General features: G+C 47.4%; 2 protein-coding genes across 2 annotated transcripts; one reads left to right on the top strand and one right to left on the bottom strand.

The window, feature by feature from the left end:
- Positions 1-5,682: 5,682 nt before the first annotated feature.
- Positions 5,683-6,916, bottom strand: APOL5 (apolipoprotein L5). The gene is given in 3 exon segments (XM_037006161.2): positions 5,683-6,088; positions 6,091-6,436; positions 6,438-6,916. Coding segments are annotated over 3 exon segments (720 nt in total). The 5' UTR covers positions 6,591-6,916; the 3' UTR covers positions 5,683-5,867.
- A 163-nt stretch (positions 6,917-7,079) lies between these two features.
- Positions 7,080-23,154, top strand: LOC140843638 (uncharacterized). Its single transcript, XM_073213844.1, has 7 exons — positions 7,080-8,283; positions 10,777-10,865; positions 12,159-12,403; positions 19,866-19,932; positions 21,218-21,272; positions 21,639-21,710; positions 21,796-23,154. The coding sequence occupies exons 1-7, from the start codon at positions 8,132-8,134 to the stop codon at positions 22,016-22,018; spliced, it is 903 nt and encodes a 300-aa protein (XP_073069945.1). The 5' UTR covers positions 7,080-8,131; the 3' UTR covers positions 22,019-23,154.
- The last annotated feature ends 1,777 nt before the right edge of the window (positions 23,155-24,931 follow it).

Raw genomic sequence — 24,931 nt, 5'->3', positions numbered from 1 at the left:
TGCTTCGAGAAAGCAGTGTTTGCTTAAGTATTTAAAAGCACGGGCTCTGAAGCTAGTGTTCTAGATTTGAAATCTGGCTCTACCCACTTCCTTGTGCAAGTTGCTTAGCATGGCTCAGTATTTTCATCTCTAAAATGGGGATATGAATAGCCTCCACTTTATAGTGTTGATGTAAAGATTTTTAAAAGTTAACATATGCCAAATGCTTAAAAATAGATAGCATATAGCAGTTGCTCAGTAAATATTTTATCATTATTATCATGACTATTGTCATTATTAAGAATGCAATCCACAGGGATGAGCCCGGGACTCTGGATGACACCCCTACCCCAGCCTCCAATGACAGGACAATAAGTTAGGTCCAGAGTTTTAGGTCCTCAACATGTCCTAAATCCCAGTTATAACTGGTCAGTTCCTTTCATCTCTGGATGCTTCCCATCTCCTTAGGAAGCTGAGGCACAAAGAGGTCATGTATGAGTTTCTCAGTCAAGTTTGGACCAAATCAAGGCAAGAATAAGCAGCTTTGTTTGTGCTCTGGGACCCTAGGCCTTGCAGTTGGAGCTCCATAAACCTTTCTTCACTGAATGGAGGTTATTTCACTCCTGACCCCAGTGCTTACTCTACCTCTGTCCTTAGAGTCACAGTTATGGAACTGTGGGCTTGGATGTAAGCCCTGAAGTTCAAGTAGTCCAGCCTGTCCTTTTCCCAATAGGAATAATGGGCCCAGAGAGGCCAAGGGCAGGACCACGTGACCAGCGATAGGCAGTTACAGACCTGAGGAGGCTCTCATCCAGTTGCCTTGTTGGTGTTTGAACATCCTTGCGTAATGGAAAAGCAGAAGTGTAGAGTGTTCTTTGCAGAGGAATAGCAAGTTCTCCGCCGTTGGAGATGGGCTTTTATGTCCTGTATCAGCTCCCGGGCACTGTGCATTGAGGCATTCAGTAAATTCTTCCGGAGTGCTCTATTGTGGCTTCTTGAAGCGTCGCATCAGCTGAGCATATGTCACATACCAGAGATGGTGTTAGGTGCTTTCACATAGGAGATCGTTTCCACCATACACTTGAGAACTTGTTATTATACCCATTTTAGAGATGAGAAAACAGAGACTCAGTGAAACTAGATTTGCCCAACTTTACACAGGTAGAAAATGGTAGATCATCTGTCTGAAGCCATGGATATATGAGTTACTTAGCCTTTCTGAACGTTTATTTCCTAACCAGGACAGTTAACCCAGGCAGTGTGGGTGTCAAGAACAAGGCATCAAGAGTTGGAGGGTTCTGAGTTCAGTCTCTGTGCCACCTGATGACTGGTTGACCTTGAGCAATTTTCTTAAAGTCTCTGTGCATTAGATTCCTCACCATAAAATGGAAATGATAAAGGTGCCCACTACTGTAGGAATGGGTGGCAAGGATGCAATAGGCAGCAAGTGCAGGGTACTTAGCACAGTGTATGAAAGTGTTAGTATTCAGTGACTGTGTGCCATGGCCATCCGATAAAGCCGGTGAAGCATTGTGCAGAACTCTCCTTGTGCATGGCAGACCATCAGTGAGCATCTCTTTCTGTTTTTGGAGAGGGGGAAACAGCGATCAAGGAGTTTCTGCATGTGACAAGAATTCCTCAGGTTGGGAAGATTGGAATGAACCTTATCACTAATAGGGAATAGTGCAGAAGATTTCCCAGGACTCTACTCTCTTAAAATATGTGTGTGAAAAGTGAGGACTTGCTATAGAATGTCATATATTGGATTTTATTACCACGTTGCCTTGTATTTCTAAAAACCATGTTGCAAAGAATGTGGGGGAGATAGGGTGGAGCTGGCCTAGAGGTACTAGCAGGTATGCAAAGCGTAGAGACCAGGTTCCGGTCCAGCTCACAGTCCGACGTGGGCGCCGGGAGCTGAAAGCATGGGGGTGGCCTGGCCCCTGGGCACTGCAACCACCACCCCATCCCTGTTGGACCGTCCCCACCATCACAGAACCATGTCACTAATTCTTCTGTCTTAATTGTTTTTGTCCTTTCTTGACCTCGCGCTCTGCCTGTACCTCCCCGTCCACCCAGCTGTGCCCCGTTTTTCTGGCAGACTCCAGCAAACTCCTCAGAAGCCTTGTCTGTACTCAGTCTCCAGGTTCTTCCCTCCCTCACTTAAACCCCCTCTAGTCCAGCTTTCCAGCCTCTACACTCCACCGTAACTACTCACTGCCAGTGGCCTCCGTGTTGCTGAATCAGATCAGTACTCAGATCTCATTGCCCTTGACCTCACTGTCTTTGAGGCCTTCTTCACTTGGCCCCCCCGGACTCCCCACTTCCAGCTCCTCTCTGACCTCGGCAGCCACCCCTTCTCTGTCTCCTTTGATGGCTCCTTCACATCTCCCCATCCTCTTCAAGCTGGGGTGCCCCAGGGCGCTGACCTGGTACATTAACTACTTTGTACCCACGTATTCTTTGATAATTCTATCCATGCTTATGATTTTAAAAATCATCTATTTACAGATTTGTATCTCTGACCAATTTGTTGTTGGAGATTCAACATCATGAATCTAGATTCACGTATCTCACCATGTACTCACCATCTCCACTTGCATATCCATTGGACATTTGAAATGTGATGTGTCCAAACTGAGCTCCTTGATCTTGCCCTACACCACACCCCAGACCTCTCCATTCCAGGCCATGACAACGTGTTCGGACCAGTTGTTCAGGCTAAAACCTTGGCATTATTCTGGCTCTCCGTTCTCTCACACCACACATCCAGTCCGTGAGCAAATCCAACTGGCTCTACCTTCAGAACATACTCAGAATCATCCTCTCCCCAAGGACTGCTCCGCTAACGGCTAGCCGGCCTCCCTGTGTGGCCTGGTCCCACAGTCCCTCCCCGACATGACAGCCAGAGTGATGCTGGTGAGGCGTCAGCTTATGTCACTCCTCTGCTTGAAACCTTCCATTTTTCCATCTCAGAGTAAAAGCCAAACCCCTACTGTAGCTTATGACCTGCACCTTTTGACCAGTTGCCTCTCTGACCTCATCTCCTACCCTCCCTTCCTGCTCCCTGAGCCATTGCTCTTCTCCTGGCAAACCAGCCTGGACAGGCCAGCTCCCTGAACACGCCAAGCTCGTCGTCTCTCCCAGACACCTTCCTGGCCGGCTTCCTAACAGCCTTCATGCCTTTGCCCAGACAGAAGGTCTCAGACAAGTTTTCCCTGATGATTCTATGAAAAATTGCCTTCTTAACCCCTCCCAGATATGTTTCTCCTTAACACCCATGTACTTTATATTATACTGTATGATTTACTTATTTATTGTGTTTCTAGTCTGTCTCTCCCATCGCCACCATGAGACTATAACCCCATGAAGGTAAGGGTTTGTTTTATTCGCTCTTCATCCCCAATACCTAGGACAATGTCTTTCACATGGTATTCAGTAAGTATCTGGATGGATGGACAGGTTGGAGGCTACCTAGGTATGATAATGTGATTTATAAGAAATATATAAACTTTGTCATGGAGATGACCAAAATATAATTCTCATAGATTTTGGTCTTCATCCACAGTTCCTGGCTCACAGCTCCCCAAACCCTTGGAATTTCATAAGGGATAAGAGCAATGGGAATATCTTTTGTTATTATATTTGGTCTCCTGTGCTCAGTTCCTAAAAATGTCTCAAAGCCTTAAAGCTGAAATGGGTGTCATGTTATTCATAACAAGACCCACCCCACCACCAGTAGGTGGTGGTGATGAAGATGACTTTTGGAAAACACCAAAGGATGGGGACTGGGTGTCAGGAGAGCCAAACACGAATGGAGGGTCGGACCTTTCAGTCCCACCCCCTGATTTCCAGGGAGGGGAACCAATCACGACTGGCCAATGAGTTACTCAAGCATGCCTATGTAATGAAGCCTCCATAAAAGCCCAAAAAGAGGGGGTTGGGAGAGCTTCCAGAATGTCTCCACATGTCTCCGTGCTGAGCCCCGCACTCCACAGGACAGAGGCTCCTTAAGGACCTTGCCCTGTGTGGCCCCTCCTCTGACTGTTGATTCATATCCTTTAACATCCTTTTTAATAAATCGGTAATCTAGTGAGTAAATGGGTTTTCCTGAATTCGGTGAGCTGTTTTAGCAAATTAATCCAGTCCAAGGAGGGGGTCGTGGGAACCTCTGATGTATAACCAGTCGGAAACATGGGTAACCTGGGCTTTCGACTGGCATCTGTGTGGAGGGTGGTCTTGTGGGACTGCGCCCTCCCCGTGGAGCCTGATGCTGTTGCCAGGTAGAGAGCGTCAGAATGGAGTTGAATTCTCAGGCACCCTACTGGTGTAGACCTGCTTGTTGGTGTGGGGAAACCATAGACACACACACACACGAATTGGATCCAGGACCCCCAAAGTCTAGGCTTCCTTGGCTTTCAGCCATTGCTAACACCACAGGAATGGACTGCCAGGAGAACACTCACCCCCTTCGCCCTGTGGCTTCACTCAGTGGTAAGGGCCAGACCGTATTCATTCACGTGATTTAAGAAGCTAAGTTAAGACCAGCAGACTATGAACTGGTCCACTTTTCAACAAATTCTTTAGTTTTGATGTAAATATTTATTATCTGCTTTTCCCATTTAATTAAAAAGTAATTCACATAAGAGAAAACTTGAACAATACAGAAAGCTAAAAAGCAGGCAAAAATAACAAAAAGTACCTTGAAATAAAGAGCTGTGGGGTGACCTTGCTGTATTTTTCTTCCTAAGCCGAGGTTTGAGGGATGTATCTCCCCAGTAGGTAAAAGAGGAAAAAGCATATATGCAATTTCCATCCTATTTTTTTCACTAAACTTGATAAAATAAACATTTTCCATGTTAATCTGATGATTGATTCATTAACAGCATTTTGGTAGCTACAAAATGTTCTCTAGTGGGTGAGTAGTTGGTATTTAACTGGCCTCCTAGTGTGGGAACATTTTGACAGTGTCCAACTTTTCACGATTACACATTCTGCCACCATAAAGGGCTCATTTTTTCTCAGTAACAGCTTTTCTCAAATCACTGTCTTTTGCCAGCAGGGCTCTGAGAATCTAGATGGGATCTAAGCTTGAGCTGTGGACTCTGTGACAGGGACTCCATGGGGGCAGGACTGTAAGGAGAGATGGGTGGGGGCAGTGTGAGAAGGGGGGCGGGAAGTAGCAGAGCAGTTTTAATAGTTTTTTTAATATAAAGGGTTTTTAATTTTTTAAATTTATTTAAAAATTATTTTTAAAATAAAGGTTTTTTTCTCATTTTAACTGTAAATGCATTATATGCTATTTGGGAAATACATGTGTTCTAAATGCATCTCCACCCCAATTTAAAGCAACATGAGTAAGGTTTTCTTGGTCTCCAACCCCATCTCTATACACAATCTGGTTTCATAAATTTCCCTTTGATCCCAGATATTTCTGGAGGCCCCGAGGGTCACCGCGAACCATGGCAGGCCCCACTTCTGTGGTCACTGCAGGGGGCACGGAGGCAACGAGGCTTCCCTACCCCACAGTTTCTCAGTTGAAGAACTGTCTTTTGTCTCTGATAAACCAGGGCTCTGTGGAGACTGTTTGATCACCTAGGGCAAAAGGCAAAGGAACGGTGACCTCCTGACCTCCTGTCTGTAGCGTAACTGGGATGGTACACGGTTCTCCTGAGCGCCCAGTTACAGGGCTGGGCAGGCCCATCTCTCACTTTCCACAACCAGTTGTTCACAGCTGGGACAACTGGGCCCAGAACCATGCCCAGCACAGAGGCGCTCAGTGCCTATCTGTGGCCCACCGCCGGATGATCAGCTACAGAGCTGGGTGAGCTGGAACCTGCCACTCCAGCCCCTTAGCAGGTGCCCTCAGTTCCTCGGCCTCTCCGCCCTCACCCCCTCCTGGTTTTGCAGGAGTAGATGCCAGCCCCAGCAGTACCCATTACGCAGGCACAGTTGGCCATGGCCAGAGCTGGGCTCGCAATGGCTCTCTGCACCCCTCTGGCCCTCCATAAGCAGACATGGCCTGTGACCATGAAAGTCTTGACCTCAACCATGAAGCCAGACATGACTTTGGCCATCTGGTAGGCATGATGCTGTGGAGGACCCTGGCGCACCTAGTAACACATGAGCAAGACCCCAGTGCCAGAGGACCTCAAGACTCCAAGACATGTGTCCTCCAAGTGACCAGAATAGGCACCAGTTGGCTAGCTCTGTCTCTTGCTGCCAAACTGCCTCTGTTTTTTGGGACACTTGTCGAGATGTTGGTGAGAATGGCTGCCGCCCCCAGGCCCTGCTCAGCTGCTGAGAGCACCAGACTCCCACCTACTGTCACAGGCACCAGGCCCAACCCCGGGCTGCTCGTGACCACACCCAAATAGCTGGCTGCCAGGCTGGGCTTGGTGAGCCTCCTGTGGGTTGCATCAACTTGATCTGCAATAGAACTGTGTTCCTTGATACACTTTTCTTTCCAGCTCATGCTTCTGGGCGGGAAAATGTACGAGAATTTTCCCCAACTCTGGTGGATTTCCATCTGGCATGGGCTCTTGGTCACATCCTATCAGCTCGTCGAGCAGAGTGTAGTAAGGCACAGCAGCCACATCCCTGAGGCACATGTCATGGGGCTGTTTTCCCAGCTCTGGGACAGGTTCACCAGTGAGGCTAAAACCTTTAGATCATCTGAGTTCCCAAGCACCCGGGCAGCAGAGCCCTGGGAATTGAAGTACAGTTGTGGCCTGGACCCCTAGATGGCTGTGCATTCATAACAGGAACCTAGTTCAAACACTCCCTGGGCACATTGTGTCCCCCATGGCATTCTCTTCTAGCTGCATGTGTACCAGTGTGATGAATGAAGGGTGCCTTGGAAACATTACTGACGGGTATCACCAATCTTTTCATAATGAACATATATATGTACATGTGCATACATGTGATTTATACATAAGTGACTATGTGCAATTCTGATCAGAGGAACAGGAGTACTTAGAGCCTAAAGAGGAGATGCCTGATTTTCTGTATGTTAAAAGGGGATCTCTGTGAAAATCGGGGTTGCTTCTGGGGAGGGGGGAGGGGGAGCTGTTTGGAACGCTTAAGGGAGACTCAACTCTTTACTGTTTGACCTTTGGTCCCTTTTAAATTTTGTATCATGTGCCTGTATTAGAATTATTCCAAAAAATTAATCAAATAACCTATACTTTCAAAGAAAAAGGTGTGGGGACCTCTGAAGAGACCCCCCAAATGTCATCTTTTCCATAGGGGAAGGTTCATTGTTTGTTATTCTGTTTGACAGTGTTGTGTATTTTGGAAACAAAGTCGATTGCTAACAAAAGGGTGGTCAAGCTCAGAAACAGCAGGTTCTACTCTGCTCAGTCCTTAACAAGCCAGCGGGAAAAGCACAGTTTTTAGAGAAAGTGATGAAAAAGAAAATAAATGTACGGCTGAGAAAATTCTCTCCATTAACTCAAAATTTCCCTATAGTTTAGAAAAAAGATCACCATTATTCAGTTTTCCTGTGGTATCAATTTGATCCAGCCCCGAACACCAGCCTTCTGCAGGATCTTTGAGTATCACTGTTCTAAATAATTATGTCTTACAGGATTTGGGGTTTCCAAAGTGGACCACATTGGACTGTGTAGGACGCTGCCGTCAACTTCCGCAGCACAAGTCTGACTTGTACGACCCTTGGGCTTGTTGCTGTCTTTCTCCTGGTTGAGCATCCACAATGGACTGGGCATGGGCTGAAGGGGTATTTGAAGGATCTATGGGCAAGAAGGCAGGGCTCATGGCAGAACCATACCAAGACCAAGCATCCCAAGGCCTCAGAGGAGCTGCGACAATGGCATTGGAGCCCTCTTCTCCCTGGGCAGGCCAAGGGCGGCCTCAATGGGCTGACATCCCACCAGCACCAAGTCATTCTTTAATAAAGGCTTAGAATTTTCTTTGGGACATGATGCACACCTTGGAGTGCAGCCCCCTCCAACCGAGATCTTACAGCAACGGGCTCTTAGAATGTGCAGGCCCACCAAGACCATGGGGGAGAGATGGCAAAGGGGCGCAAAGTCCCCCACCGGTGTCGGTTGGGTGTCTAGACCGCGTTCACGAGAACTGTGCGGCCGTGTCTGGACTCTTTGAGAACAAATGCTGCAGCTAACCCAGGATGGTGCCCGTTGGCCCAGCACAGAGCACGAGTGACGCCTCTCACACCTTCACCCTCAGGAAGGCCAAGCCCCTCTTTCCACAGAGGACAGAGCTGGCCAAAGGGCGAAGTGGCTTTCCCTGGATTCCAATCTGGTTAGCGATGGAATCAGGGTAAGATCCTAAGACTCAGGCTCCCCAGAAGCCCCTGGTCAGCCTCATCTGCTGGTTGAGGCTCATACACATCTGAGAAAGGAAAAACCACGTCTGTGCCTTCGCCAGAGGAGGGGAGATAAACGTGTGCATAGGCCCGTTGGATGGACCTGATTCACTGTACGAGTCAGGTTCATCAGCTGGCATCCAACATAAAGGGCTTTGTTTTGCGCTATCTCTGGGTGAAGGGGAGCTGGGGGAGGATTCGGAAGAGTGGACGGGGCAGGGTAACAGAGCAGGGATGCAGGATGCGGGGTCAAAGACATGGATACCCAGAAGGGGTTGCTCTGGCCTGAAAAGGCAGACAACTCTAGTTTGCATGACTTAGGAAGGTTTTAGGAGTTAAGAGCCTGGGGTAGGCGGGCAGCTCATTTCCAGAGCCCTATGGATGCTTCGGCAAGAGTAAACACAGCCCGTGTGAGGAGTGTGACCCTCCAGCTGGGCTCAAAGGGAGGCTGAATGCCCAGGCAGAGCCGTGGAAACACAAGGCCCAGACATTCTCATGGCTTGGGCAAGAGGGGAAAGGCTGGGGAAAGAGCACCCCTGGATGGGGGAAAAGGAGCAAATTCTGCTTCTGGGGATCCATCCTCCAATAGGCCAAGTGTTTGGGTGCTTACTAAGGTGCTTACCAAAGTTCTTTAATTAGCTTTCCTAAGAAAAGTTTTTATGAGGATGTGTAAATCCTTTTCCCCCCTTTTTATCCATTTCTGATTGCAAATGGAGATAAATGAGACAAGACAATCAATTCCCCAGCCAACTTTGGTGGAACACATGTGTGTATTTCACATTGTGAAGATGGCGACATCATAGCCTCAAAACCTGGATGTCACCCATCAAATTTCCTTCCTCCGTTCAAATGCTGGATGCCAGGCTGTGCCAGACACGGTTCTAGATGCTGGGATTGCGGCAGTGAGCTGTCAGCCCAAATCCTTGCCCTCGCAGAGCTCATTCAGGAGATTGCACTCCACATACCTCTTTTCTAGGATTACCTTTCCAAACCAGTTTTCTCTACCCTCTCCTCCCAGGCCAAGTGGATCGAAGAGTAGCCAGTGAATTTCATCCCTAGTCATCGTGGTCTAAAACGGTTTAACAGTGCTCTGGTAAAGTTAACTATCTAGTTACAGTATTGGGAATTAAAAAAGCAAGTTTATCTTAATGTCTCAAAAATCCCACATCTTCAAGAATTCAAGCTAACCCAATAAGGCAGGGAATTGAAATATGACAAATAAGTCTGAAAAAATAGGAAAGAAAACCAGCATTATATATTCATAACTTATTCATCCCATAACTATTATAATTAGTACAAACTCAGGGATGTACAGAGGAGTATTAGAAATGAATAATATTTCTACAGAGTAACAAAACAAGTTGGAAAACACAACATTAAAAGATTCTATACCCAATAACAGTCAAAGTAATTTAAAGTACCAGGGAAATAACGTTAGCACAAATCTCATTTTGGCAAAAGTAAAAATGAAAGCATCCTATGTGGCTGAGAAGGAGAGGGGAACGTGCACCCTCAGATGTCCGGTGGAAGCATACGGTGATATATCATTAGGAAGGATGATTTGGAATAACCCGAAACGTAAGATGTACCTATGCCTGAAACTCAGCCTCCTCCCCCCAGAAACTCCTCCTACACATCACAGTGGCGTGGATGCAGGGAAACGTGCTTAAGGATGTTCACCAGTTCCTTGAAGTGGTAAAAGGAAATGGAAACCATTTGAAAAATCCATGTAGGGAGACTGTCTACATGAAAATACGCCAATATAAAATAAAGGCTATTGGACCAGGCAAATCTATACCAACTGATCTGGAAAGAGACCCAGGATATATTAAATGAAAGAAAAAAAGTTGAAGAGTATGATCTCGATTTTTTTTAAAGTATTATATATGTGGTGTAGGACTAGGAAAAGATTCTTGAAGGAAATACACCACGTGGGGGGCAGGCTTAGCCCAGGGGAGGGAGGGCTCCTGCCCCCCACACGGTTCACTCATCTGTCATACTAAAATGTGTTACAAGAATCCCATGCTACTTTCGTTACAAAAACCAATGAAAGAAAAACTTAATAAGGAGGCATCTTTATCATTCATTCTTTTATCATTACAAAATCTCCAACGTGTATAGTGAGGCGCTTGGTGCAGGGAACATTGCAGAGTGAGAGGCAGAAGTTGGAAAATTAATGTTGCTAAATATTAATATTATCTTTTGTTAAATGCACACGGGACAAGTTTTTCTATCCTGTTCATTTGGTCTTTTCTGTCATTTGGGATATTCTGTTCATTTGGGATATTTCTTATATGCAGAAAATTATTTAAATCTGATTTTTATCAATTTGATACTCTGTTTATTAATGCTATTAATTGTTGTCATTTATTGTCATCACTATTCCACTTTGATTTGGGTCCCATTATGTTAGGCCTCGGCTTTTTATTTCTCTTCTCTCTCGATAGCACACAGACAGGCGTGGAGCACGGGTCCCAGCTGACGCGGCCGGCGGGTGAGAGTGGCCTGGCATGGCTGCCCAGAACAGCTCCCCAAGGTAGAAATGGCTTTGCTTTCTGATCTACCCTGCACCTGGAAAATGGCCAATACTGGCGACACATTAGAATAAAGGCTCATAGTTTATGAAACTCAGTTTTTTATGTTTAAAATTCTGGCGGGCTGGCAACCCAGCCCTGGCTAGAACTCTCCCTTGTTTGGGGAGCGGGTGGAAGGAGAGGGGACGACTGAGCACAGCAGGCTGGGTCTCCGTGAGATGGCATTTCCTTCCAGCTTTACCAAATACTCTGAGCTTTTTGTGATTTATACGCAGAATTAGGTATAAAATTAGAGGCCCGATCATTGGTTTGATCCCTTTGCTGGCTGTTCCCACCAACCACCATATTTCACACTCCATCACATTTCTGTAGTTCAAACGGTGCCTTCTGCTAGAAAGCTCAGAATGTCACACTCACACTACCTGGGAAGTGGTAACCACCCTTCCCGCCTCGCTTTGCCTCACTTCTCCCAAAGTGGACATTTTGCTCCTCGGACTCGCGAAGGTTCCTGACACTGAGGGGCCACACCTGGTACAGGCCGTGGTTGTCCTCTGTTCAAGGATCACATAAACTCAGGGAGCCTCCCCCCACCCCCACCCCCACCCCGCCCCCAGTCCCTCCTCCTGGACTCGGTTGGAAATCTCAATTCATCCACTGGAAGCTGGGGTGCCCCTGAGATCTGGGTTTAAACCACACAATGAAATCCGTTTTGCCAGAGAGCTGTGCTCTGAGATCCAGGCCCCGCCCGGAGAACAGGAGGCGCTGGTCTGCATTCCCTGTGCCACTGTCTCTTGTGCTAACGTCTCCCTACAGGAGGTGACCTCCTCCCTTTCCTGTGTAAGGGGGTGCAGCCAGGCCACCGCCTAGTTCGGGCACTGCGGTTCCTGGCCACCCAGCCACCCACGAAAGCCCGCTAGTGGGGAGTCACAGGGCCAGAGGGTTGACGTGGTGTTGCATCCTGATCTGAATATATATTCTTCTTTGGGGTTCATAAAATTGTCCCTGGAGCTAAGGGCCCCAGGATGAGGTCCTGCTAATTGCAGGAGTGTGAATGGGGTCTCTTGGGGAAGTAGGGCTGGAGGGGGATGCTAGACCCTCACCTTCTTCCAGGAGCTGGGGTCACCCACATTCAGGGCCCCGTCACCTCCCAATCCCCAGTGTCTCCCGCTGGAGGTCGGCACGGTGCGCTGTGACCAAAAGCATTTACTGGGGACGGGGAGTGGTACCTGGTGGGTTCTGGGTGCGGCTGCGGTCATGGTGCCTCTGAGGGCTCTTTGGCGCTTCTCTCTCTGCAGGTGGCAGTGCACCTGGGGCCAGAAGAGATGTGGCTTCATGTCCTAAAGAAGAAAACAGACCCCACAGTCATTCAGTGTCAGTGGCTTCACATGGCGCTGAGACCTGTGACTCAGACTTAGGAATCCGTAGGCATTGGAAATCCACGGAGGTGGTGAGCTTAAGATGCACAGGAGAGCTGGGGATGGAGCCTGGGAAAGGCCACAGCGCACAGAGAGCTGAGGACTCAGAGCAAGTAGCCCAAGAGGTAGGAGAAAAAGAGGGAGAAAACCGAAAGTCCCTTTCTTCTGAAGCCAAGCCTCTCTCCTGTCTCCACTATGGTGTATATATGTAAATACGTGACACGTGTGTATGTATACGTCTAACATGATGATGCTCAGGAATTCTTGCAAGGACTTCTGGTTTGAGGATAAATAGATAAACCTACCAGGAGTCCCTGGGCCGCCAAGCACACTGGCTTCAGGTTTTCCATCGCCCCCCTCAGCACGTGAAAAGCAGAGCAGCCACTACAAGCTGCAAGGGCAGAAAGCTTCAGAGGACCTGTGAGTGTGTGTGTGTGTGTGTGTGTGTGTGTGTGTGTGTGTGTGTGTGTGTGTGTGTGACAGCTGGGTCATTTTCATGTTCTAGGATTTCTTTTGGCCTGGTATCAGTTCTTAGGAGCATGGAAGAAAACATACTTTGATGCCTAGTATCTTAAGCTTATTATTTAGAATTGATCTAGAAACAGATAAAGCTTGTATCTTTTTGGCATTGTAATCATAACCTGTAGACACATACTTCTTTACATATTCACTGTAAGAAATACAGACACTCAGATAAGCCAGAGAAACAGGACACAAATCTCATTTGATTCCACTACCCATGGTAATCACCGTACAAATGAATCTTTTGACTGATTTATTATTTAATAAAGGACCTTGCATCCATTTCTCCTGCATTGCTTCAGATAACCTTGGAAGGTAAGTGAGCTTGTGTTTCATGCATTTTAGAGCCAAGGAAAGTACAGTGCAGTTGGGGATACTCGCTCACCTCTCTCCCTGTGCGGGGTGGGCGCAGATGGACCAACTATAGAGTCGGTCCTACAGACTCTTTGCTTCTAACTGGGTCCACATGATGTAAGGGAGCATGTCTCTAACTTTGGAATTTCAGACAGGTGAGATGAGGTCACGCTGAGCCAGGTTCCCAAGGGTCCAGGCCATGGGTGGTCACTGTCTGCTGTGCTGGCTGGGCAGCTGACAGAGAGCTCAGTGAATACATAGCCACTTATCACCAGGCTCGGACAAGTGCATGAATAATTTGACCTTCTCACCAGGAAAATAAAAAACCTTTTATAGTGAACAGCTCAAAGAAAAGTGTGTATTTACCCTGGAAGAGAACCAAGATGATGGACAGCTCTGCCTCTTCCTCCTTCCAGTCTCGGGGGAAGCTTGTCATATGGCTGATTCGGTTGCAGTAGATCTTGGACTGGACCTGAAATTCTGCATTTCTCACAAGACTCTGAGGAAACACTAGTGCTGCCAGGCCCGGACCAAACCTGGAGTAGCTCGGAGGCCAGGAATCCTCCTCTGGGTCTCCGTGGCTCTCAAGTTCCTATCAAAGCTTTTAACTGTGGCTTCATGGCTCACTTGATCTGACCCCAGATTATTGACAGCCCCCACCTCTGTTTTCATTACTGCATGGTCCCCTGATCAGTGCAAAATATACAGAACTCTGAGAATTTAATCAGAAAAAGACACACAGTCTGATAGAAAAATGGATGAGAAACTTGAATAGGCACCCCACAAGACAGGATATTCAATGGCCAGTCAATATATGAAAAGGGGCTGGGTCTCATTAGTAATTAGGTAAACACAAACGAGAGACACAAAGATAGACACACCTTCCCTTGACTTGGACTCATTGTGTTCACTCATTCACCAGGTAGACCCCAGCCCAGCCATGCCAGGGGCCTGACATCACTCACAGGCCTGGCCTCCTCCACGGAAGCTCTGCAGAACCCTAAGATCTAACAGCAATGAGAAATGAGTCTGTGTCATTGGTCCTATGGCAGAACAACCAGGACATCCAGAAGGAGTCAGGAGAGAGAATGGTGAGCCCCTTTCATTAAAATCTTCAGACCTGGGCTTGTGTCTACACTCCTGTTTATGTAAATAGGCCAATGATAGCCTCTGGATATTGGCCCAGGTTGTTTATTTGTTTACCACATGAGAAGTGTTAGTTCAAAGTCCACTGGTGCCAAATTCAGACCATGGGTTAATATGCATAATATACAAAGAGCTTCTATAAATTATCAAGAAAAATATAAGCAATTAGAAAGAAAAGGGACCAAGGAACTGAAGCAGCAAGATAGGCCACAGTCAGGCCTGCTGCACTGAAATCTCAAGTGGGTGCAGCAATGCAGTAAGAGGGACAATGCATAGGTGTGTACGTGTGGTATAGAATCACATCTTCACTTACAGCTGCTGCCATAGGATAAGTGGTAAGTTTGTAAGCACTTTCTTTTTGGGGTCCTGTAAATCTCCTTTAGCAATCAATCTCTATTAGTGCACTTCTGATGTTAAAATGGCTCAATTCTGTCTAACCTAACTGGAGAGGACATGGGTATGTTAGTCTTTATGTTCTCAAGCTAAGATGCCATGCCACTTTTAGAGGATTCACATTTAACATGTTTATAGGTCTTAACCAAATTCACACTTGTACCAGCAGTGCACAGAAAGGCCCTTTGTACCACACCTTCATCAAAAATTGAGGCTCCCCATCATTTTCATTTTTGCCAGTCTGAGGGATGAAAATTTGATGTTTGAATTTGTACTTCGTAAAATCAAGGATGTCAGGGGAGGGATGTAGCTCACCTCTCTCTCTTGGTTTCTCATGGAGGTTGCCTGGAGCACGGTGGTCTCAGCAGCCCCTATGACATGAAGAGTCCATTATCTCAGAGGAGACCAAGATAGAGTCTCAGTGGGGGATGTCTATGTTTCACTGGTTATGTCGGCAGATTCCTGTTACATAACCAGCCTCAACAGCAGAATCCTCCCAGGGTCTCACCAACAGCAAATTATCAGCCTCACCATTAGCATTAAACAATGCTGCCAAGTTGGGACAAGCCACCCCAAAACTCAGAGCCCAGGGTTCCAAAGGGACAGTATGCATTGGTATGTTTCATGCCTTGACCAAGGTCAGTGCCTGGCACTTTAGCAGAACAGTTCAGTCTAATTCCAGGCCTGCCGGGATTCACCTCATAGCCCAGGAACTGAAAAGGGCCAGGGCGTTCTGACTGAGCCTTGTGAATGATGAAAGGAAAGTCAGATGCAGCTCAGTCCGTGCCCATAGCTCCACCTCCCTTGTCCAAAGAAAGGTTCTCGTGGCAGGATCCACGCTTGACTACTGTTTGGTCTCAGTTTGGGGTGGCATGGCTCAGTGTTGCAGGTGAAGTTATTGGGGTTAGGTGAGGGGAGGTCTAACTATCATATAAACAAAAAGATGAGCCCCACTGGAACCCACCCCCTGGTCCCTCGGTTGTGGAAAGCACAAGAAGGAAACGAATTCTGCCACCAGGGAAAATGAGCCTGGCAGTGGGTTCTCCCCACAGAGCCCTCAGGGCAGATCCAGCCGACACCTTGCTTTGGACCTGAGACCCTAAGCAGAGAACCCAGTCAAGCTGCCTGGCCATCTCACCTGCAGAACTAAGATAATAAATGGGGGCTATTTTACGCTGCTGGTTTGTGGTAATTTGTTGTGGCAGCCATAGGGGTACTGACACGGACAGAGTAAAAGAGAGACTTGGTGGGGGAAGGGGTGTATGTAAAAATTAATCAAAAGACTATGAATAACCAAAACAATCTTGAAAAAGAACAAAGTTGAAGGACTCAAATTTCCTGATTTCAAATTTTACAACAAAGCTACAGTAATCAAAACAGTGTGGTACCGGATGGAATAAGGCAGACATATCAACCAATGGAATAAAACAGAGATCCCAGAGACAAACTCATATACAGTCAAATGATTTTCAACAAGGATACAAGACCATTCAATGAGGGAAAGGATTGCTTTTTCAACAAACAGTGCTGAAAAAACTGGATATCCATGGGCAAAAGAATGAAGTTAGACTCTACACCAATATAAAAATTAACTCAAAATAGATCAAGGACCTACACATAAGAGCTAAAACTATAAAACTCTTAGAAGGAAACATAGGGCAAAATCTTCATGATATAAGATTTGCCAACAATTTCTTGGATATGAAATTATATCCAAACACAGGAATAGGCAACAAAAGAAAAAAATAGACAAATTAGACTGTGAAAACTTAAAAAGTTTTTGCATCAAAGGACACCATGACAGGGTGAAAAGGTAACCTGTGGAACAGGAGAAAATATTTGCAAAGTATGTATGTGATAAGGGATTAATATCTGGAATAGAGAGAACTACTAAAACTCAACAACAAAAATACCCAAACAACCCAGTTAAAAACTGGAAAATGAATTTGAGCGGCCATTTCTCCAGAGATACACAAATGGCCAATAAGCACCTGAAAAGATGCTCAATATCACTATTCATTGGGGAAACGCCAGTCAAAACCACATGGGGTAACACCGCACCTATCAGGGTGGCTACTATTAAAAGCAAAAACACCACCAGAAAACAAGTGTTGGTGAGGATGTGATTAGACTGCAACCCTGTGCACTCTTGGTGGGATTGTAAAATGACACAGCTGCTGTGGAAAACAGTACGGCAGTTTCTCAAAAAAAATAAAGAAGGAATTACCACTCAATGCGGCAATTCTACTTCTAGGAATATGTTCAAAAGAATTGAAAGCCGGGCCCCCGACTGTTATTTCTACACCAATGTTCCTAAAGTCATTTTCCCACAATAACCAAAAGGTGGGAAAAAAACGAGGATCCAAAAGACGGATGACTAGATAAACAAAACATGGTGAATCCATACAATGAAATGTTATTCAGCCTTAAAAAGGAAGGAAATTTGATATACGCTACAACGTGGATGGGCCCTTGAAGACACGCTGAGTGAAATTAAACAGTCGCAAAAGGACAAATGTTCATGATTATACTTAAATAAGGTGCCAAGAATAGTAAAAAACACAGAGACAGAAAGTAAACAGCGGTTACCAGGGACAGAGGGAGAGGAGACTAGTGAGTTACTGATGAAAGGGACAAAGTTTCAATTTGGGATGATGGAAAAGTTCTGGAGATAATGGTGATAGTTGCATAACAATGTGAATATACTTTAAATCAATGAACGGTACACATAGTAATGGTCTAATTGGTGAATTCTATGTTATATACATTTTACCACAATTTTAAAGAAAAGAAAAAGAATGGCAGTTACCCAGTTTTTAAAAATTTGTTAGTGCCACATATGGACACAAGCTGTGTTCTTCTATCCTGTCCCTCTTTTCTAAAGGAATTATTTCGATCCACCTTCAGGACCAAGAGCGGGTACCATGGAGAGACCAGGCCTGAATTCTCAGACTTGTCTATGGATTCTAGGGCATGACTCTCTGCAAGGATGTCTTCATCCCAGAAGCTTCCCCATGGTTTTAGAATTCAGATACCCAGACGGTGGCTTCACCCAGAAAAGGGTGGGAGATTGTATAAGCAATAATTTTAAAAAGGAATGAATGCAGAGAATTTTGCTGGAAGCAGGAACCTGCCCACTGGGGTGCCAACAAGAACTCACAAGGTGGGTGGTGCTGTCAACTCACTGGGAATACAGTTGGGCAGAAGCTACCTTCAGGGAAAGCCTCTGCTGGGATGCTGGCTGGGGCACCCACGGATCCGGATCCCTGGTAGCTGCCTCTGCGGGTGCTGTTGAACTCGCCGGGGTGATCCCACGCTGGTGTGCTGCCTGATGGTGGGCTCCGCAGAAACCAGGGGAAGAGCTTATACCAGAGCCAGGCGGTGACGTCTGCACAATGTGCTCTACAAAGCCCAGCCTGGGCCTGCTGCCAAAGGAGAACCGTCAAGAGGGTCCAGTGCCCTCAGGGTGGACTTGGAGCTGAGACTCAGGAAATTGACAACAGGTACAGGAACACATGTTAATAGTTGTGAAACTGGATGAAGACACATGGGAGCTCTTTGTACTATTCTTGAATTCTGTATGTTTGGAATTATTCCTGTGTTTCAAAACTTAAATAAAAGAACCCCTTTAGCTGAAAATGGGCAAAATAACACATTGGGGAGGATGGGTTTTTTTTTCTTTAAAAACTGCAATTGGCTCTAAGAGAGAATTTGATTTTGGACTTTGATTCTTTTGCACTTTGAAAGATTTTTATTTCTTTGACCTTTTAACTCATGAGGGCAACAAATTTGATTTTAGACCAATTCCTTTAAACTTTAATTTATAAGGAGATTGAAATTTAATATTTTTCCCTGGGAAATCTGCAATGGAAGGGAGTTTATATGCAATACGGGGCGTTCTTATTGTTGGCCTTTTACTATTGGACTATCCTTATACTAAATATTGATCTCACTGGTACATCACTGAAGAGCTATATTGATCATAGCTTGTTATCATTTACGGTGGGGAATGGGAGAAGAGAGTGACCTTTGAATTCTGGTTATCGCAAGACCTTGGGATTCATTAATGTTCTGATCGGATCCATTTCAGAACCTCTTGGTGGCAAGCTTTATGCTGCCCTGTAGCAGAGCCGCGGCTGATTCAGACCATAGAAGTCACGGGTGCAGAGGGAACTGGTGGGTGGGGTTGGGAGCAGGACTGTTCTGCTTAATGGTTGACGGCCACATGCTGACCATGAAATTAATGGTTTTAAGCCCAATGTTTAATTAGAAGGTTAGGTCGTAGAGAAAGGATCACTCATTCTCTGCTCCTGTTTCTATGTGGAAGAATTCCATTCGGGTAATGCTCCTGGCCTCTCTCCATCCTCTTGCTTACACTCCAGAGGGGGATGGGCAACGTTCACGGTGGGCAAGTTGCCATTGATTTGGGGCCTGCTGGCCTCTCGGGAGCACTCAGTGTGCTGTGTTCCTAAGCTTCACAGGGCTGGCCTGGGGTTGTCCAGTACTGCTCGTAGCAGGGGCGCTAAGCCCGTCTAGTTCAGGAGTGAAGTATTAGCAAGCCAGCTGCATCAGCCAATGGAAAGCCACTTCCTCAAACAACGTGAATCAAGCTGACCCTTAATCTCCACCCGCCTGACTCTTCCTGGTCTATTTCCTCACTGATTCTGAACTTGGGTGGGAGAAAAGAGGTGCTGCTTATTAGCCCCCACAAACCCCAACTCATCATGCAAACTATCTTCAACCTTTTTCTCTTATTGGCCGTCCGACAGAGCCACAGTGCAAGCCACATATGTCATTATAAATTTTCTACAGTCACATTAAAAAGTAAAAACAGGTGGAAGTGGTTTTATTTTATTTTTTAATTGAAGTACAGTTGATATACAATATTATATTCGTTTCAAGTATAGAACATAGTGATACGATAGTTATCTACATTATTAAATACCCACCCCAACTAGTGTAGTTACTGTCAACACAGAAGATGTTACAGAATCATTGACTACATTCTCTGTGCTGTACTTTGAACCCCGTGACCAATTTGGATTATGATGGGGACTTTGTGCCTCTCTATCCCATTCACGTATGTCACCTACCACCCCAACCCCTCCTCCATGGACACCACCAGTTTCTTCTCTGTGTCTCTGATTTCTGTTTTATTTGTTTTGTTTTCAGAATCCACATGTAAGTGAAATCACATGGGGTTTGCCTTTCTCCGCCTGGCCTGTTCTACTTAGCACAGGTAAAAGTGACTTTAGTAATATATTTTATTTAATACAATATGTCCAAAATGTTATCATTTCAGCATGTGATCAATTAAAATGATTAATATTATGAATTTTATATATATATATATATTTCCTACTAAGTCTGTGAAATCCAGTGTGTATTTTACACTTAACAGTGCATCTCAGTCTGGACTTGCCCCATTTCCAGTGCTCAGTAGCCACACAGCCAGTGGCCACCATAATGAGCAGTACTGGGTCTACATGACCTTGCCTGTCAGACAGGGAAGTTAGCTTTCCACTGTGATTTTTGTCTAGGTGAATTGTGACTATGAATTAAGCATCTCTCCCCTTTCTTCTCCCTTCCCCCCAATACGCACCTTTTTCATTTTGAGAGACCAAGGAAGTGTTCAAACTGCTTCCCAATATACTTTCCCCCAGATGACTGTTTCCTTGAATGCAACATTGTGCCTTGACTAAAACACAATGGTCTTTCTGGGGTTTTTCAGTTGAAAGTTAGATTTCAGACCTAAGAAAGTGTGATTTATAGCTGACAATAGCTGGCATTTCATTACAAATTCAAGGGCCGCCTGAGGCTCACCGGTTGGGGAGGGCAGACCTGCAGGAGCGGGAGTGACGCCCGGAGAAGGCGGGCGCTTGAGGCTGCCCACCGCTCACAGCTGCTGCTGCATCCGGGTGATGAGGTGCTCAAGGCCAAGCGGGCCTCTGCTCCCCAGCCATCCTGGGTGCAGCTTGGAGGCAGAGATCCCGGATTTTCTTCCAGTATGGGAGGCAGGGCAGGGCTGCTGATCACCAGTCTGCCGTGGCCCGGTGGGACAAATTTGGATCCGGACTGATTGGGTAAACAGCTTGGGTGGAAGGCAGTGGGAGCAGAGTCGCTGCTGGGGCCGTGAGCCGGGGAGTGAGGGGCCGAGGGAGGCGGCAGAGAAGGGTCTGTTCTGGAGCCTCTGCCCCCCAGGAAGGGAGTCTGAGGATGAGGGAAGCAGACGGAGAGGGAAGGACAAGCCTCTCCCGCCCCCTTTGGTACTGCCTCCAACCAGCCTGAGTGAGGATTCGAATTGCTACTCTTGACAATACCTGCCAAAGCTGTTTTCTCCCAGACCGCTGTGTTCGGGGCCCACAAACCTGCACTGGGTCGACTCCTGGATTTCCCCCAGGTTGGTTCTACTTACTTCATGGTGGAGGAAACCAAAACTCCGAAGTGGGGCTGGGCAAATAAGTGTCAGAGGTGAGCCTAAGATCTCCATTCTCTGATTCATTCTATTTTTTTTTTCTTTCCAGATATTACAGAAAACAGACAACAGTCCAAGCTTAGTGCGTGTCTGTTTGGTGCCAGGTATTATGAGTGATAATGCTTATTTGGAACTTCAAGGATGCTCATACACTGAGGATCAATATTACTCGTGGAGAAAGCTGTTAATGAGTTGTGCTCCTGAAAAAATTAAAACAAGGAAACAAGAGCAAGGAAAGCAAGGAACACAGTGGCCCGGGCATGGGCTTAGTGATTTCAAATCCCGAGATCGTATGATTTATAAAACAAAGCCTGGCCAGCTGTAGTCCAAATTTGATAGTGGCCCTCTTTCCCCTCCACTTTTAAATCTTTCCTAAATTGCCTATGATATATTTTACTATTGTAATGGGTGGGGGATGGGGGTGTTTTTCCTTCACAAAGTCATTCTTTATAGTAAGTATCCTGGTTCAGTTTCTTTTCAGAAAAGCATCCTAATGATGATGCAACAAGCCTTTGGCACATGGATGTTCACTTTACCACTAGGTATAATGAAAAATTTGAAATAATCCACCTGTTCCTGAAAGGCGAGGGGCAGCTAGTGTACCGTGTGTTGCTCTTCCTCTTCTAGATCCTGTCTCCATTCAGACCGTGGAGTCCCCAAAGCCCATCCCAGCAACCAGCACAGGCAAAGGCACATGACCAGCCGTGACCAATCAGAGTGGGTCCCTGGACTTCTGCCCCACCCCTTTCCACTTGCGAGCACCCAGCTGGCAGTGTGCACACCTGGGCATCCTGGGGCCAAGCTGCCCAAACCTCATGGACGCCTGTCTGAGAAATGCAAAGACAGATGACTGATGATACCCCTTTTTATCCTCTGGATCCAGACACACCTGAAGCCCACTCTACTCCTAAGCTTTTTAAGAACATGAGCCAGTACATTGCTGTTCTTGCATAAGCCAGTTAGAGTTGATTTGGGCCCACTCAAAACAGAAAAAGTGGTGACTAATATAAGCTAATAAAAAGATTGTACATACAGTCAGGAGACTATTTTGCAACATAAAAGACAATGTCTATAAAAATGAAGCAAAACATGGCATGGTAGAAAACATTATAAGTGAAAACAATAAAATGGAAACGATCTGTAAGCAAATGAGGGGTTGAGAATGCAAGAGCGACCTCAGTGGGTCACAACAAAAAGTCCCTTGGGTAAGGCAGCCTTGCGGGAGGGGCCCCGGCAGGCAGTCTGATGACAACTACGGAAAGCCAGCACTCTGACACCCAAAGCAAGAAGAGGCACAGGAAGAAAATTCTATGCCAAAATGCCATCAGTCGTCACCCTCTTTGGTGCATTATTCCTTCCCCCACTCTTCACTTCCCTTAATTTTCAAAAGTTGTATTTAATGTCCACGCACTACTTTCAAAATAGAGGCTAAAACATAGAAAAGAAAAAGTATGTCTAAGATGGGGGAGCCAGGGAGTCAGGAGAGGTCCTAAGGCTTCCAGTGTCCTGATGACCTGATAAGCAGCTCCAGCAACTTGCACACTCAGAGAACAGAGGGGGTCTTGGGCCTCCCTCCTTCAGGAGGGAATCTGGTTAAACAGGTTCCAGCGGCATCCTTTTGTGTGTGCAAACCCGGGATCTTACTGGTATCACTGCCCTGGAGGGGAAGGAAGAGAGCAGAGAGGAAGGTGAGGGGAGACAGCATAGAGAGCACAAGATAGTCTCTGCATCGGGGGCCCTCCTGTCTTAGCAGCCATTGATACGGAGCCAGCATGAAGCCACAAAGACCCAAGAAGCAGAGGGAACGAGTCAGCACAGAAGGGGAGGCATGAGGGGCAAGGGCGAGGTGGGTGCGGAATGGAGGGACCTTCACAGCGTGCATCCTCAGGACCCAGGCAGAGGTCCAGGGTGATAAGCCTCCAGGCACCTCAGCTGCCAGCCCTGCCCGCCCCCAGCCTGTCCACTTCCATCACACTCGGAGGCCCCCGGGCACCGCCTACCTTTGTCTTATCACGCACGCCAGGCTGGGGGCACAGGCAGAGTCCCCAGGGCTCCCTCTGAAAATGAGTTCATAGGCCTTTTCTCTTGCAGGAGTTTCTGTAAGGAAACAAAGCACTTTCCCAGGAAAGCTCCAGAGGGCTCGGGTGCGGTGGCGCGGGTGGCAGCCCATCCAGGCTGGCTGGAGGTCAGGCTTCCCAGCTTTGTCCCGGCTCTGCCACCACCTAGCTGCGAGACCTGAGCAAGTCACATAAGCTCCCTGGCTCAGCTGGGGCTGCCATGCACAGTGACAGGCTGGGTGGCTGAAATAACAGCAATGTATTTTCTCATAGTTCTGGAGGCTGCAAGTCTCACCCAGACCGAGGTGAAGGCCCACCGGGAACTCCCCTGGCTTGCAGGTGGCCGCCTCCGGTCCTCGCTCAGCCTCCGCTCCTTTCCTCGGCACAGGCATAGGCACAGAGAGAGAGAGAGCCCTCTTGTGTTCCCTCCTCCTCTTACAGGGACACCAGTCCCACAGGATTGTGCCCCATCCGACCTCCTTCAGCCCGTCACCGAGAGGCCACATCTCCAAGTAGTCATACTGGGGCTGAGAGTTTCCTCATTTGAACGTGAAGGGGACACATTTCAGTCCATAATGCTCCCTGGGATTCAGTGTCTCCTCTGCACACCTGGGAAGACCTGCTCCCCAGCACATGGGCTTCAAAGAGCATCAAGGGAGAAACCGAAGGCATGAGCAGGTCTGCCAGGACAGACACCACGATCTCCGAGAGGGACCTGATACCACTGGGGCCTCCTGGGCCACTGGATGCCCTGCCTCCCCAGGAACAACCACACAGACTTCACACACGCTGGCTCCCTTAACACCCTTCCTGTAAACCTGGTGCCCTTGAGCCCCTTCCAGGGGGACGGTGGCCTCCCTGTCTGCTGCAGGCCCTCAGGGAACTGGTGAGCTCTGTCAACTTCCTTTCCAGCTCCCAAGCCTGGGTCCTCAGCCCTTCTGCCAGCTGTCCCTGCTCCTGCCTTCAGCTCCTGCCAGTCCTTCAGGAGGAGGTCGGGCCCAGGCTGAGGGAGAAGCCAGCCATCACACTCCTCAGCAGGCGAGCCCTCGTCATCGCCAGCGTCGCACTGTTCAGTGCCCTTCACGTCCTTCTGCTCCTGTGGCCTGATCCCTGGCCCGTGGTCAGGAGGCGCTTGGCAGCAGCTGCCAGGCGTGGGTGGGCTCTGGCTTTCTGAACGGCCTGGAGGCAGTTGCCTGCTTGATATCCCTGATGGGGCTTCTATCCCCTAAGGCCAGGCCTGGCCTTAGGCTGCAGGCTTTTTGATTGTGAAAGTATTCCAACACATCGGTCAAGATGCTGGGGACCCCGGCTGCTGTCCCCAAACCTCTACAAGCCACGGAGAGGACCAGGCTTCCTCCTGCCATTGCTGGAGTGAGTGCTGAGCCCAGGGTGCTTGTGGCTCCTGAGATGAGTGACCACCACGGAGTGACCACAGTGGTCTTGGTGAATGTTCTGTGGATTCTCTCAATGTCGTCTGCAAGGGCACAGAGCTGTCTAATGCCCTCTTCTAGTCCCCTCTCAAGGTGCAAGCTCTCCCAAAAATATTCCTCAGCTGACAGATGTCTATCTGTTCCCCCACATCCTCCCGCAGGTCAGCCTCATCCAGGTGGATGAGTGACAGAGATTTTGGTTCAGTCTCCTGGATGCGAAAACCAGTTCTTAACCAGGCCCAGGGATTTGTGGGGGTTCTTGCCCCTGCGGACTCT

Source organism: Manis javanica, chromosome 10 (assembly GCF_040802235.1).
Source record: "Manis javanica isolate MJ-LG chromosome 10, MJ_LKY, whole genome shotgun sequence".
NCBI classification, from domain to species: domain Eukaryota; kingdom Metazoa; phylum Chordata; class Mammalia; order Pholidota; family Manidae; genus Manis; species Manis javanica.
Note: the sequence above shows the minus strand (reverse complement) of the source record. Positions and strands in the feature narration are given on the sequence as shown.